General features: G+C 41.4%; 1 protein-coding gene across 1 annotated transcript in view; it reads right to left on the bottom strand.

Annotated features, from left to right (window-relative positions):
* Positions 1-3,616: 3,616 nt before the first annotated feature.
* Positions 3,617-12,177, bottom strand: part of LOC119723087 — a 30,208-nt gene continuing 21,647 nt past the window's right edge. The window contains exons 23-31 of the mRNA XM_038193599.1: positions 10,587-12,116; positions 9,504-10,428; positions 8,933-9,330; positions 8,208-8,699; positions 7,546-8,068; positions 6,459-7,223; positions 5,802-6,217; positions 5,266-5,506; positions 3,617-4,651 (exon numbers count right to left, since the gene is read on the bottom strand). Of these exons, the coding sequence (XP_038049527.1) occupies positions 4,473-4,651; positions 5,266-5,506; positions 5,802-6,217; positions 6,459-7,223; positions 7,546-8,068; positions 8,208-8,699; positions 8,933-9,330; positions 9,504-10,428; positions 10,587-12,116 (5,469 nt within the window). The 3' untranslated portion in view covers positions 3,617-4,472. The remainder of the gene's footprint in view (positions 4,652-5,265; positions 5,507-5,801; positions 6,218-6,458; positions 7,224-7,545; positions 8,069-8,207; positions 8,700-8,932; positions 9,331-9,503; positions 10,429-10,586; positions 12,117-12,177) is intronic.

A 12,177-nucleotide genomic window follows, 5' to 3' on the forward strand; every position in this document is an offset into this window, starting at 1 on the left:
TACATGTAAATAAAAATAAAAAATTTGACTGTTTTTAACCCAAATTTTCGGCCAGATTTTCTTTTCAAAGGCACATCTGTTCCCAAATCGGATTGGAATGTGTTCAGTGTTACTTAAGGCATCTTTCCTGCAAGTTTCAAGGAATTTCATTTTTTGGCCAAAATTGACAAAAAAACAAGGGGTTAGCCTTACATTTTTAACCAAATTTGGCCAAAAATTGATTTTTCTCCAAACAACGCAGAAATACCTCTGGAGAAAAGGGGAACATGAATCAATATTCAAACATCCCCATTTTGGCAGATCTTGGCAAAAATCATCCATTTTGGGGGGAGGAAATACATGTAAATAAAAAAAAAATTTGACTGTTTTTAACCCAAATTTTCGGCCAGATTTTCTTTTCAAAGGCACATCTGTTCCCAAATCGGATTGGAATGTGTTCAGTGTTACTTAAGGCATCTTTCCTGCAAGTTTCAAGGAATTTCATTTTTTGGCCAAAATTGACAAAAAAAACAAGGGGTTTTCCTTTTTTTTTTTAACCAAATTTGGCCAAAAATTGATTTTTCTCCAAACAACGCAGAAATACCTCTGGAGACAAAGGGAACATGAATCAATATTCAAACATCCCCATTTTGGCAGATCTTGGCAAAAATCATCAATTTTGGGGGGAGGAAATACATGTAAATAAAACCAAAATTTGACTGTTTTTACCCCAAATTTTTGGCCAGATTTTCTTTTCAAAGGCACATCTGTTCCCAAATCGGATTGGAATGTGTTCAGTGTTACTTAAGGCATCTTTCCTTCAAGTTTCAAGGAATTTCATTTTTTGGCCAAAATTGACAAAAAAACAAGGGGTTTTCCTTTTTTTTTACCAAATTTGGCCAAAAATTGATTTTTCTCAAAACAACGCAGAAATACCTCTGGAGACAAGGGGAACATGAATCAATATTCAAACATCCCCATTTTGGCAGATCTTGGCAAAAATAATCCATTTTGGGGGGAGGATAGACATGCAAATAAAACAGAATTTTGACTGTTTTTACACCAAATTTTTGGCCAGATTTTCTTTTCAAAGGCACATCTGTTCCCAAATTGCATTGGAATGTGTTGAGTGTTACTTTAGGCATCTTTTCTTGAAGTTGGAAGGAATTTCATTTTTTGGCCAAAATTGACAAAAAAACAAGGGGTTAGCCTTACATTTTTAACCAAATTTGGCCAAAAATTGACTTTTCTCCAAACAACGCTGAAATACCTCTGGAGACGAGTGGAGCATGAATCAATATTCAAACATCCACATTTTGGCAAATCTAGGTAAAAATCATCCATTCTGGGGGGAGGAAATACATGTAAATAAAACCGAATTTTGACTATTTTTTCACCAAATTTTCTTTACGAAGTCACATCTGTTTCCAAATCGAATTGGAATGTGTTCAGGGCTACCTTAGGCATCTTTCCTGCAAGTTTCAAGGAATTTCATTTTTTGGCCAAAATTGACAAAAAAACAAGGGGTTAGCCTTACATTTTTAACCAAATTTTGCCAAAAATTGATTTTTCTCCACACAACGCAGAAATACCTCTGGAGATCAGTGGAACATGAATCAATATTCAAACATCCCCATTTTAGCAGATCTAGGCAAAAATCATCCATTTTGGGGGGAGGAAATACATGTAAATAAAACCAAAATTTGACTGTTTTTACCCCAAAATTTCGGCCAGATTTTCTTTTCAAAGGCACATCTGTTCCCAAATCGAATTGGAATGTGTTCAGTGTTACTTTAGGCATCTTTTCTTGAAGTTTCAAGGAATTTCATTTTTTGGCCAAAATTGACAAAAAAACAAGGGGTTAGCCTTACATTTTTAACCAAATTTCGCCCAAAATTGATTTTTCTCCAAACAACGCAGAAATACCTCTGGAGACGAGTGGAGCATGAATCAATATTCAAACATCCACATTTTGGCAGATCTTGGCAAAAATCATCCATTTTGGGGGGAGGAAATACATGTAAACTTTGCATGAGGAGCATGATTCAATATTCATACACTAATTATTTGAAGGATTTGGGCAAAAATAATTGGTTTTGGGAAAAAAAACTAATATTTTTCCTAGATCGAATAGCCCATCTGACCAGGAAACAATGGGAACATATTCTAGGGACTTTAGACTGCTTCTCAGGAAGTTTCAAAAAAATTCATTTTTTAGCCAAATTTGAAATTTTACAAGGGGTAACCTTGCATTTTGAATAAAAGTTGGCCAAAAACTGAATTTTCTCCAAACAACAACAAAAATGTCACATGATGCATGAGGAGCATGATTCAATATTCATACACTTATTATTTGAAAGATTTTGGCAAAAATAATTTGTTCTTGGAAAAAACTAATATTGTTTGACTGATTTTGCCCAAAATTTGGGATGCGATATTTGCTTAGAATAGCTCATCTGACCGGGAAACAATGGGAACATATTCTAGGGACTTTAGACTGCTTCTCAGGAAGTTGAAAAATTTCATTTTTTTGCCAAATTTTAAATTTTACAAGGGGATAACCTTGCATTTTGAATAAAAGTTGGCCAAAAACTGAATTTTCTCCAAGCAACAAGAAAATGTCACATGATCCAAGAGGAGCATGATTCAATATTCATACACTAATTATTTGAAAGATTTTGGCAAAAATAATTGGATTTTGGGGAAATATATTTTTTGACTGATGTTGCCCAAAATTTGTGATGCGATATTTGCTTACAATAGCCCATCTGACTAGGAAGCAATGGGAACATATTCAAGGGACCCTAAGACATCTTCACAGGAAGTTTCAAAAAATTTCATTTTTTCAGCCAAGATTTGAAAACGTACAAGGGGTTAACGTACAAACAAAAGAGGGACAATAGGGGGTCCCCGATTGCAGGCAAATACACACTTGTGAGTTTGTCTTACATACGCAGTGTGGACTTCCGAACAAAAGACGTCCACATAATGTAGGTAGCACCGACGTTGTGTGGACTTACCCCACGTCCACACAGTGTTTCCCCATTTCTGGAAAACAGGTTTAGAGGCATTTTTGGGTTAGGTTTATCTGTAACAGAATGAAGAGAAACACTAAAGGGAATCATAGAAAAAAAATTGGGTTGAAAGAGTTTTCACAGTTTGAGAAAAATGATTTTTTTCACTGGTTTTTCTTAACTACACGAAAGCAATGGAAAGTCCACACTAGTCATGTGAAACAAGTATACGTGTACTTGTGTGTGTTTTTTTTTCTTTCTTTTTTTTGGACGCAATTTGATTTACTATCATTTCAAGGTACGATTTTTACAACTTATGGGGTTTCAACAGTTTTAATGTTCCTTATTAGTTTTGGGATGTCGAAATTGTGCACTCTTGACGTCCCAAACGATGCTCCTAGTGTCATGAAAGCTGATTGTTTCACAACCATTCAAGTGAACCAGTCCAGAGCTAGAATACAAGAGGTGCATGGTCACGATTTGACGTCTTATTGAGCTATTTTGCTGAAGTAGTTGGGTTGAAGTACAGCTATCAATCTTTTGGAGTAAGAAATATTTGGTCAAAAGAAGTTTTTTTTAAATGTGGAAGAACCGAAAAAGCAATATTCCAACATCAGTAAAGGTTTTAGCTTGCAAGGAAAGAAACTTTTATTGATATGAAATTACCTTTTTTTACGTCTTTAACTTAAATAACATAAGCCACAAAAGTACAAAAGAAACTAGCGAAAAGGGTATTAGTCAAATTAATGCTTGCAAGAAAACATTTATTAAAACCCGTGTTCTTTAATTCCCTTCACAATTCCCCTTTAGTTCGTCATAACTTCTAATTGCATTGATAGTCAATTTGTAAGGCAAGGTAATCCAAGAACATAGAGAAAAACGGAGATCTTATTTTGAAATCAGTGTCTATAGTCTACAAGATTGAAACTCGAATTTTTGGGATAGTTTTCTAACTACTAGCGGATATAAAGTACTGTGCTTTGACTATGTATGTAAAAAGTGCAACGTTAAATGGATTTTGAACACCTTCCGAGATCACTAGATGTGGTTTAAGTTCTTTCTGAGCTACAAAGTAAAAATGTTAAAGAATAGAGGTAATACCTTGCCTAAAAGAAACAGCATTAAGATAACATACCACACAACTTAAATACTTGCATTAAATTAACACTCAAATCACCAAATCAAGACAGTTTTTTTTCTGAAAGATGTTGAAGAAATTTTTTACTTAACAAGTTTACACCAATCCAAATCGTCAAAACGAAGGCTTTTCTCTTATACTTTTTTACAGTTCATTCGTCCATGTTAACAACTCATCGTCCACATCTTTGTATAACAAATATGTGAAAATCGATACGACCTGTTTTGTTCCTACTAATATGCAGCACCTTATCTTCACTTAAAAACCTTCATTTTAAGTTAATCGTTTGTTAGAAGTCAGAGGTCGTTTGGGTATTTGAAAGTTTTATTTAAGGTTAAGGCTTAGATCCAGAGGTTCTGGCACTCGATGGTTGCGAGTCCGTACGGGTTGATGACGCACGTGCACTGTCGCTGCACCTCACCGGCCATGATGGGGACGGCATCGTTGCGTACGGTCTTAGGCAGCATCGTTAGCAGGTCCTCACTGCCAGCCCTCAACATGTCCAATCGGAAGATGGAGCCTGCAGATGGAGAATTCAATAAAAACAATAAGATCAGTCACATGAGATTCCAGTGCTCACTGGACACAATGAGACATAATGCTGTGATGCTTCCAGACCCAATATTCTTCTCGGAGAGGAAAGGATTTTAATGGCTGATTTTCTGAAATCAACACAAACAGTCAGTCTAAATTTTAAAATAACCCTTATACTTTTATGACTACATCACCCCTATCAGTGGTGAAAAACCAGCAAGGCGAAAGGTGGTAGTTGATCGCATCAAGTAGTATTGACTGCGTTACAATATCCTTTGCTGGGATAGGGAATCTGTGTGAAACTGCAATTATTCATTGGACATTCCCGAAATTATCTGAAATTGCATTTGTATTGCCTTGAGCTCTCTCATCTCATGTGTGTTCTGCATTAACAATTATGTCCAAACATGAAGTGCTTGCACCTAATGAAGATGGCAAAGTGCATTTCTTCCATAGATTTTCCTTGAAGGTGATTTGACTATACCACTCGAACTTGAGCAACACAGAAAACGCATCTGCATCTTACGTGCAGAAGATGGAAGCACCTTCTGTGCTCCACCTGCATTGGCAGGATAACTTATTTATTTCAAGGCGACTTACCGCGTGTGGCAATGGCCAGCTTGGCGTAGTTTCCAGTTGGGATATCCAGGAACTTGGTGATCTTGGAATCCTTGGCATCCTTCTTGGCTGAGATGATGGTGTTATCATACTGGATGCCCACCGGTGCCCCAGAGTAGGACTTCTTCTGGAGGGACTCGTAGTCGGAGACGACGTACAACACGATGCCGCGGGAAGTCAAGTACCTTTGGATTTCGGTCAAGTTGTAGCGGGAGTTCTCGTACTGTCAGGAAAAAGAAAGGAATTATCTGTTAAGGATGCTGATTCATTAAAACTGAAAGTGTGGCTGGCCATGACATCAGATTTGGAATTGAGAGGTCAGTAAATGCAAGGGACGCGACGGACAGGGCCAAGTGGAGGAGAGCCATAGGGAGAAAGCAGGCTAACCCAGAACAGACTTGACAACGGCCTTAAAACCGACGACGATGAGGGTAATTAAGATTTCAAAATATCAAGAAGTCCAAAACCAGCTTTGCAACACTAGAAGATTATGACAAAATGTCAAATTTGATTCTTACCTGACGCTCACTCTCAACGATGAGGATGATAACCTTAGCAGCACCTGGACGGAACTTGTAGTCCGAGGCCAACTTGACGGCATCAAAGGCATCAGTTGGGTAGGTACCATTGAACTCCAGGCTGTCCAGGCCTTCTGACATGCGATTAGCCCTGTTGATGAGTTGGCCGTGGATGGAGTGTGAGTGAGCCCCCTCGTGGACATCAATACCGCCGAAGGCTGCCAGTCCATAGCGGTTATCGGTCAGCGGAGATTTGCTGAGGGTCTTCTCCAGCTTGTTGGCCAGGCTCTTCAGATTGCGCATCATCTCTGGGCCTCGGAAGCGCTCGTTCTCGGAGATGGTGAAGATGATGTCAGCACCGTAGACAACCTTGCTTTCAATCCATATGGAATCCCTTGGGCGATCAACGCATTGTTCTGGGGGTTGGACAAATAAAGCAATGTCAAAGTCAGTATTATGTAATTACCATGCTACATTTCCACTTTTATGCTATGCTGAGAGTCATATGAAAAAACTAACCGTGCTTCCACTGTAGCTTATCCTCTCCCATTAAGAAATGGAAATTATTCTTAAAATTGTTGATGAAGTGCATATTTAAATTCAGACTGCAGTTTCAGAGAATAAGAATTGAAAATTGAATAAGAAACTGTTCCTTACCACAAGGATCAATGATGCCGATGTTCTTGGAGCGAGCAAGCTCAACATAACCGAAGGTAAGTGCACAGATATCTCTGCACTCCTCAGCGTGGCTGATGCACTCTTGCTTCCATTCAGTTGGGCTGAGCATCTCAAAAGCTGCCTGCAATGGAGAGTTGTCCTCACTGAAATACTCAGCACACTGAGCCTTCAGGATGTTGCGATTCTCCTCGTTGCAGCCGAGGATGTCACTGGCTGGGTGGTTGTAGCGAGTGATCTGGCACTGCGGACGGTCGGTGGTCTCGTACGCGTTGATGAAGTCGATCAGGCTGGTTGCGTTCTCTCCGTTGGGCTTGATGCGATCGGTCCTTGCCTCACGGTCCAGGTTGCCCAGGAGACCCCGTGTCTTGCCATGGTACCAGGAGCTGAGGGAGATGGTGCACAGGAAGCGCTCAGAGTTGCAGAAGAGCTTGATGCCATAGGTGGAGGTGACATTCACCCATGGGCCATCGTGGACAATCGTCACACTCTTGTCAGCTGACTGGAAGGGGATGTTCTTGGGAATTTCCTCGCCATTGAAGAAGACTTCGTTGCCTCTGCTGATCTTCATGTGCACTCCCTTCAGAGCCAGGAACATGTTGTACTGGTTGCTGAACAAAGTGAAGTTGTTGTCAATGTAGTCGGTGGCCATGACGTACGTGCACTCGGGATCAACGTAGCCAGGGTGCTCATAGAGGTGGCTGTCAAAGGTCAGGATGTGGAGATCATCAAACACCATAGCAGTCGCTGTAATGAAAAAAAAGAGAGAATCAAAATACAACAAATTAACAAAATTGTCTAAATGAAGCATTTAACTGATTTCCAGAAATCCCATATTCAGTTAGCAAGCATGAGAATGGTTCTCTTTACTGTGACTTAATCATCTTCCCCCCCCCCCCCCCCAAATTGTAGCTTAGAATACCATGGGGGAAGTAAACACACCACAAGCACCGGTTTTAGGCTTTAGTCTTGTTTGAAACTCATAGCATTTTGTGTGAGCAAATTCAAAGAGTCACTTCATGTTGAAAGGAGAGCACTGGTTTTCATTTCAAGGACTAAGTAAACTTACACTCAGAGCTGAATGGCCGGTAGTAGCGCAGCGCCAAGATCTGGTCAGTTGGGATCATCCTGGGAAGGGTCTTCAGGTACTCAAAGAATTCCTTTATCTTCTCGATGCCTTGCTCAATCTTCTCGCGGTACTGGGGATACTCAGCCTCAATCATGTTGCGGATCTCCTCAGCCCAATCTCTCAGCTTCTGCACGTAGGTTGGGTAACGCTCCTCAACGTAGTCGATCCATTCCTGGACCAACTCGTTGGCCCTTTCCATGTAGATGGGGTACTGCTCCCGGATGTAGTCGATCCATTCCTGGGCGGTCACTTTGGTCTTCTCCAGGTAGACTGGGTACTGCTCTTGGACAAAGTCGTAGTACTCCTGGGCAAGCTCCTTGGTCTTCTCATAGAGGATGGGAAGTCTGGTCTCGAGTTCGTCACGGATCTCCAGGGTCTTGTTCTTGATGAACTCAATGAAACGCACGGCATGCTCGCGAGCATTGGGGTATTCCGTCAGGACAAGCTGATAGATCTCTTCCATCTAGTGAAAAATACAAACAAACAAAAAATGTAATGGAATGTCATTTTGATTACCTTTAAAACAAAATCTCTGGATTTCCCTTTGTCCAACATGCTGGTGAAAATTCAAAAGACTTTAGTTGTATATGTTCAATGCTCACCTTATTAGTGACATTCCTCAGGAACTCAATGGTGTTCTCCTTCCAGATCGGGTACCTCTCTGTGATGGTGTCCTTCAGCAGGGTGTAGTTGCCCTGGATGTAGTCTGACCACAGGATCCACTTCTCCTCGAGGTTGCCTCTCAACATCGTCCAGTTACCCTCAATATTCTGTCTCAGGATGGTCCAGTTGCCTTCGATCTCTTCCATGGTGGGGATGTAGTCTTTGACTGTCTGCTTCAGCTCGGTCCACTTGTCCTTCAGCTCTTCAACAGTGGGGATCTTGTCCTGGATCTTTTCCTTCAGGTCAGTCAGATTGGCCTTGATCTCCAAGAGGATGGGGTACTTCTCAGCCAGCTGATCAAAGTTCCTCAGTTGCTCAAGGGTCGGCAGCTTCTTGTACTCCTCGCTGATGTTCTGCTTCAGCTCAAGGATCTTCTGTTTCAGCTCTTCCAGACGCCCCTCAACGATTGGCTTGTTGGTGTCGTATACCTCCTGAAAATATATACATATATGTTTGTCTCTCAATTTCGGTTTAAATGAGCCAAATAAAGTTCACATTTGATCAATAAAAATATTCTCAAGCATTTTAGAATGAGTCCAATTGTATGATTAATGTTTTCTCCAGAAACACTTGGGTGTAATTCTTTCAATTTTTGGTACATCGGGGAATGTCTTCATCAAAAAATGATCAATCAAAGTTGAGCTTCCAATTGATTTTGACATACCTTGATGTAAGTACGGATCTCCCTCTGTGTCTCGTTGGCGATCTGAAGCCACTCCTTGATCTTGGTGATGGATGGCTCAATGATGTTCTCTTCGATCATGTCTTTGGTCTGAATGACAATGCGCCATTGCTCCTCGGTCAGGTCAGGTGTCTCGCGGAAGCTGGCCCAGGACAGAGGGTGGCTGATGTTCATGGCGTAGCTGTGCTCGCCCACTCGCCCTACGGTGTTCAAACCATTGTCGATGATGAGCAGGCCATTGTCGATGATGTAAGGGATTTCATCAATGGCAACACGCACAATATAGGTGATGGTGTCTTTGGTGCCATAGACAAATGTGACGTAGCGATCAAAGGCACGGAAAGGCAGCTGGTCAAGCTCATAATAACGGATGGCCCATCCTGTATGACACATCAATAATAAATCAAATTCATCAGAGGATTAGAAAAGATGGACATTGAGTAGATATAGAGTATCATTCTTAAGTAATCAATTCTAAAATGCAATACAAAGTAATATTTTATTAAAATAATTCAAGTGTTCCTCTAATTCGAATACTATTAAGTGCACCTACCTGCCATGGTGCCATTGACATAGGTGATAACATCCTTGGTGGTGCTAACGGTCAAATCCCTAACAAGGACAGCATATTCTTTGGTGAAGTCGATCTTGTCCTCTACATACACCCTTGTCTTCTCAATAAGCTCCTTGGCCTTCTCAACGTATGGAGTCTCCTCCTTCAAGTAACGCCACTGCTCAAGAGTGTATTCTTTGACAAGCAGGTACTTCTCCTCGGCAATCTCCTTGACAAGCAGGTACTTCTCCTCGGCAAGATCCTTCACAAGGTAGTAGGTCTCCATGGTGACATTGTAGGTCTTGTTGAGGAAGACTTCAGTCTCGTTGGCCCAGATCTTGGCGATTTCAACCATCTTCCTGACGTTAGATTCGACAGGGAAGGTCAGGATCATATCTTGGATGATGTAGTAGTTCTCTTCCAAGACAAACCGGATCTGCTCAATCGTTTCCTCCAGGGGCTGGAAGCGGGTTTGGTTGGCCCACTGCAGCACCTGTTTGATAACATCAATGGTCTTGCTGACATCTTCTCGGGCCAAGAAGTCATTGAACATCTGTACAAGCTTGGTGTACTCCTCCCTCTGCTTGAGTTCCTCGATGAAGTCAAGGGCCATATCACGGGTCTCTTCCACGATCAGCTTCACCTCCTCAACCGTCTGCTCTAGGGGCTGGAAGCGGGTCTGGTTCATCCACCTTAACGATGCCCTGACCTTCTCCAAAACCTGGGCGACATCCTCACGTGCTAGGAACTCCTCAACCAGTTCCTGGGCTTTCTCATATTTACCTTGCAAGTAAAGCTTGATCTCATCCTTGGTGACTTGCAGAGGCTGTGTGCGAACTCTTTTGAGCCACTGCATGAACTCTGTTTTCATTACCTCAGCTTCACTTCTGAGGGAAGTCCACTGCTCGTTAGCCAACAGGTAGACCTAGAAACAAAATAAAAATGTAAAGAAAAATTAGTCATTACAGTTTTCGGCACAATGTAATAATACAATTGTATTTGTATCCAGATTATCTCAGAGAGAAATAATGTTTTTAAAAGCAAGCAGTTTATAATGCAACATTTGTAAAAAGTACAACTCACCTCATACAGGTTCTTGTCAAAGTACTGGCGCATATAGGTATTAAGCAAGTGGTCCTCTTCCATACTGAATGTTTCCAGTTTGGTCATAGTCTCCAGGACAAACTCTTCCAACTTAAGGTAATAATCTTGGTACAGCTCTTCAACTCTGTAGTAGTAGGTGCGGTACAGCTCCTCAATCCTGTAGTAGTAATCAAGGTACATCTGTTCGGCCTTCCTGTACCACTCATCAGTGAAACTGGAGATGCGGTTGTAACCATCTTCGGCAACTTCATAGAGGGTTCTGTCAGTGAAGCGCTCCATCAAAACCCTGTTGACAAAATGCTCAGGATCCTTGCTGATCTCCACTATTCTGACAGAGATGTCAGTGGCATACTGCTTTCCCATTCTGTAACCCTTCTTGGCATACTTAATTGTGGACTTGCCCAGCTCAACGGTCCTCTTGAAGACAATGACCATCTTCTTGGTAGTGTCTTTGACAAGTTGTTTAGCATATGCCATCGCATTGACTCTGTACGGCTCGCTGTATTCAATCATCCAGATGACATATGGTCTAGAGATGTCAACAATCAGCTCAGTCTGGTTGACAGCCCAATCTTTGTAGTAGTTGGCATAATCGAGGACAATCAATGAGACATTCTTAATTGTGTCTGTGTAGTTGAGAGCATACTCCAGAGCACACTTTGAGAAATTGACGGTCTTATTGTAAACAAGGATGGTGTAGTTACCGACTTCATAGATGGCCCATTCGGTGATGTTCTTGGTGTTATTGAGTGCCCACTCAGCAGAATACAGAGTGAAATTCTTTGCCAAGCGACCATACATCAGAGATCTTTCGTAGGCAATGTTGCCGTACTCGAGGGTTAAGTCGTAGCTCTTAGTGGCAACGTCATTCATGGTCATGTCCAGACATTCCAAGAGGAGGGCATTGATGGGATTTTCAGGATCCTTGGAGATCAAGATAATCTCATCAACAATTTCATTGATCTTCTCCAATGCCTCATCATACTTGGTGTTGAACACCTCAGAGTACCTGTCAATAGCCTCTCTCAGTTTCCTCTGGAACCTTTGTACCTCTCTCAAAGACTTGAAGCTCTGGATGGTGGAGTCCACAGTGGTGAAGTCCATCCTGCTGACGATGTCTCTCAGGGTGTCATTAACCTCCTGGAGGTAATCTTTAACTTTCTGGATGGAATCATTCAACTTCTTCTCCAGCTCCTTAACTTCTTCTCTCTCACGGAAGGTCTCGTAAGCTTCACGTGGGTTGTAGTAAGTGTAGTTGAGGAGGCGGATGGTGTTGTTTGCAATCTCAAGGGTTTGGTTGAATACTACATAGGTCTGGTTGAGTGCCTTCTCCAAGTAGCTCTGGGTGGAGTTGCTGATATTACGAGCCATCTTTAGGAGGTTCATGTAGACATTCTCATTGAATTCCTTGATGGCTTGGACTGTCTCCGGATTCCAGCTGACATTGCTGTAGATCACACCAGTGTTGTTCAGTTTCAGAAGCCAGGTCAGATCAACTGTCTTAACATCCTGGAAAACAAAAAAATATAGAGGAAAACTTGACATTATGGACTGTGAAAAATAGTCAATT

Source organism: Patiria miniata, unplaced genomic scaffold (assembly GCF_015706575.1).
Source record: "Patiria miniata isolate m_02_andy unplaced genomic scaffold, ASM1570657v1 HiC_scaffold_16, whole genome shotgun sequence".
In the NCBI taxonomy this organism is placed as follows: domain Eukaryota; kingdom Metazoa; phylum Echinodermata; class Asteroidea; order Valvatida; family Asterinidae; genus Patiria; species Patiria miniata.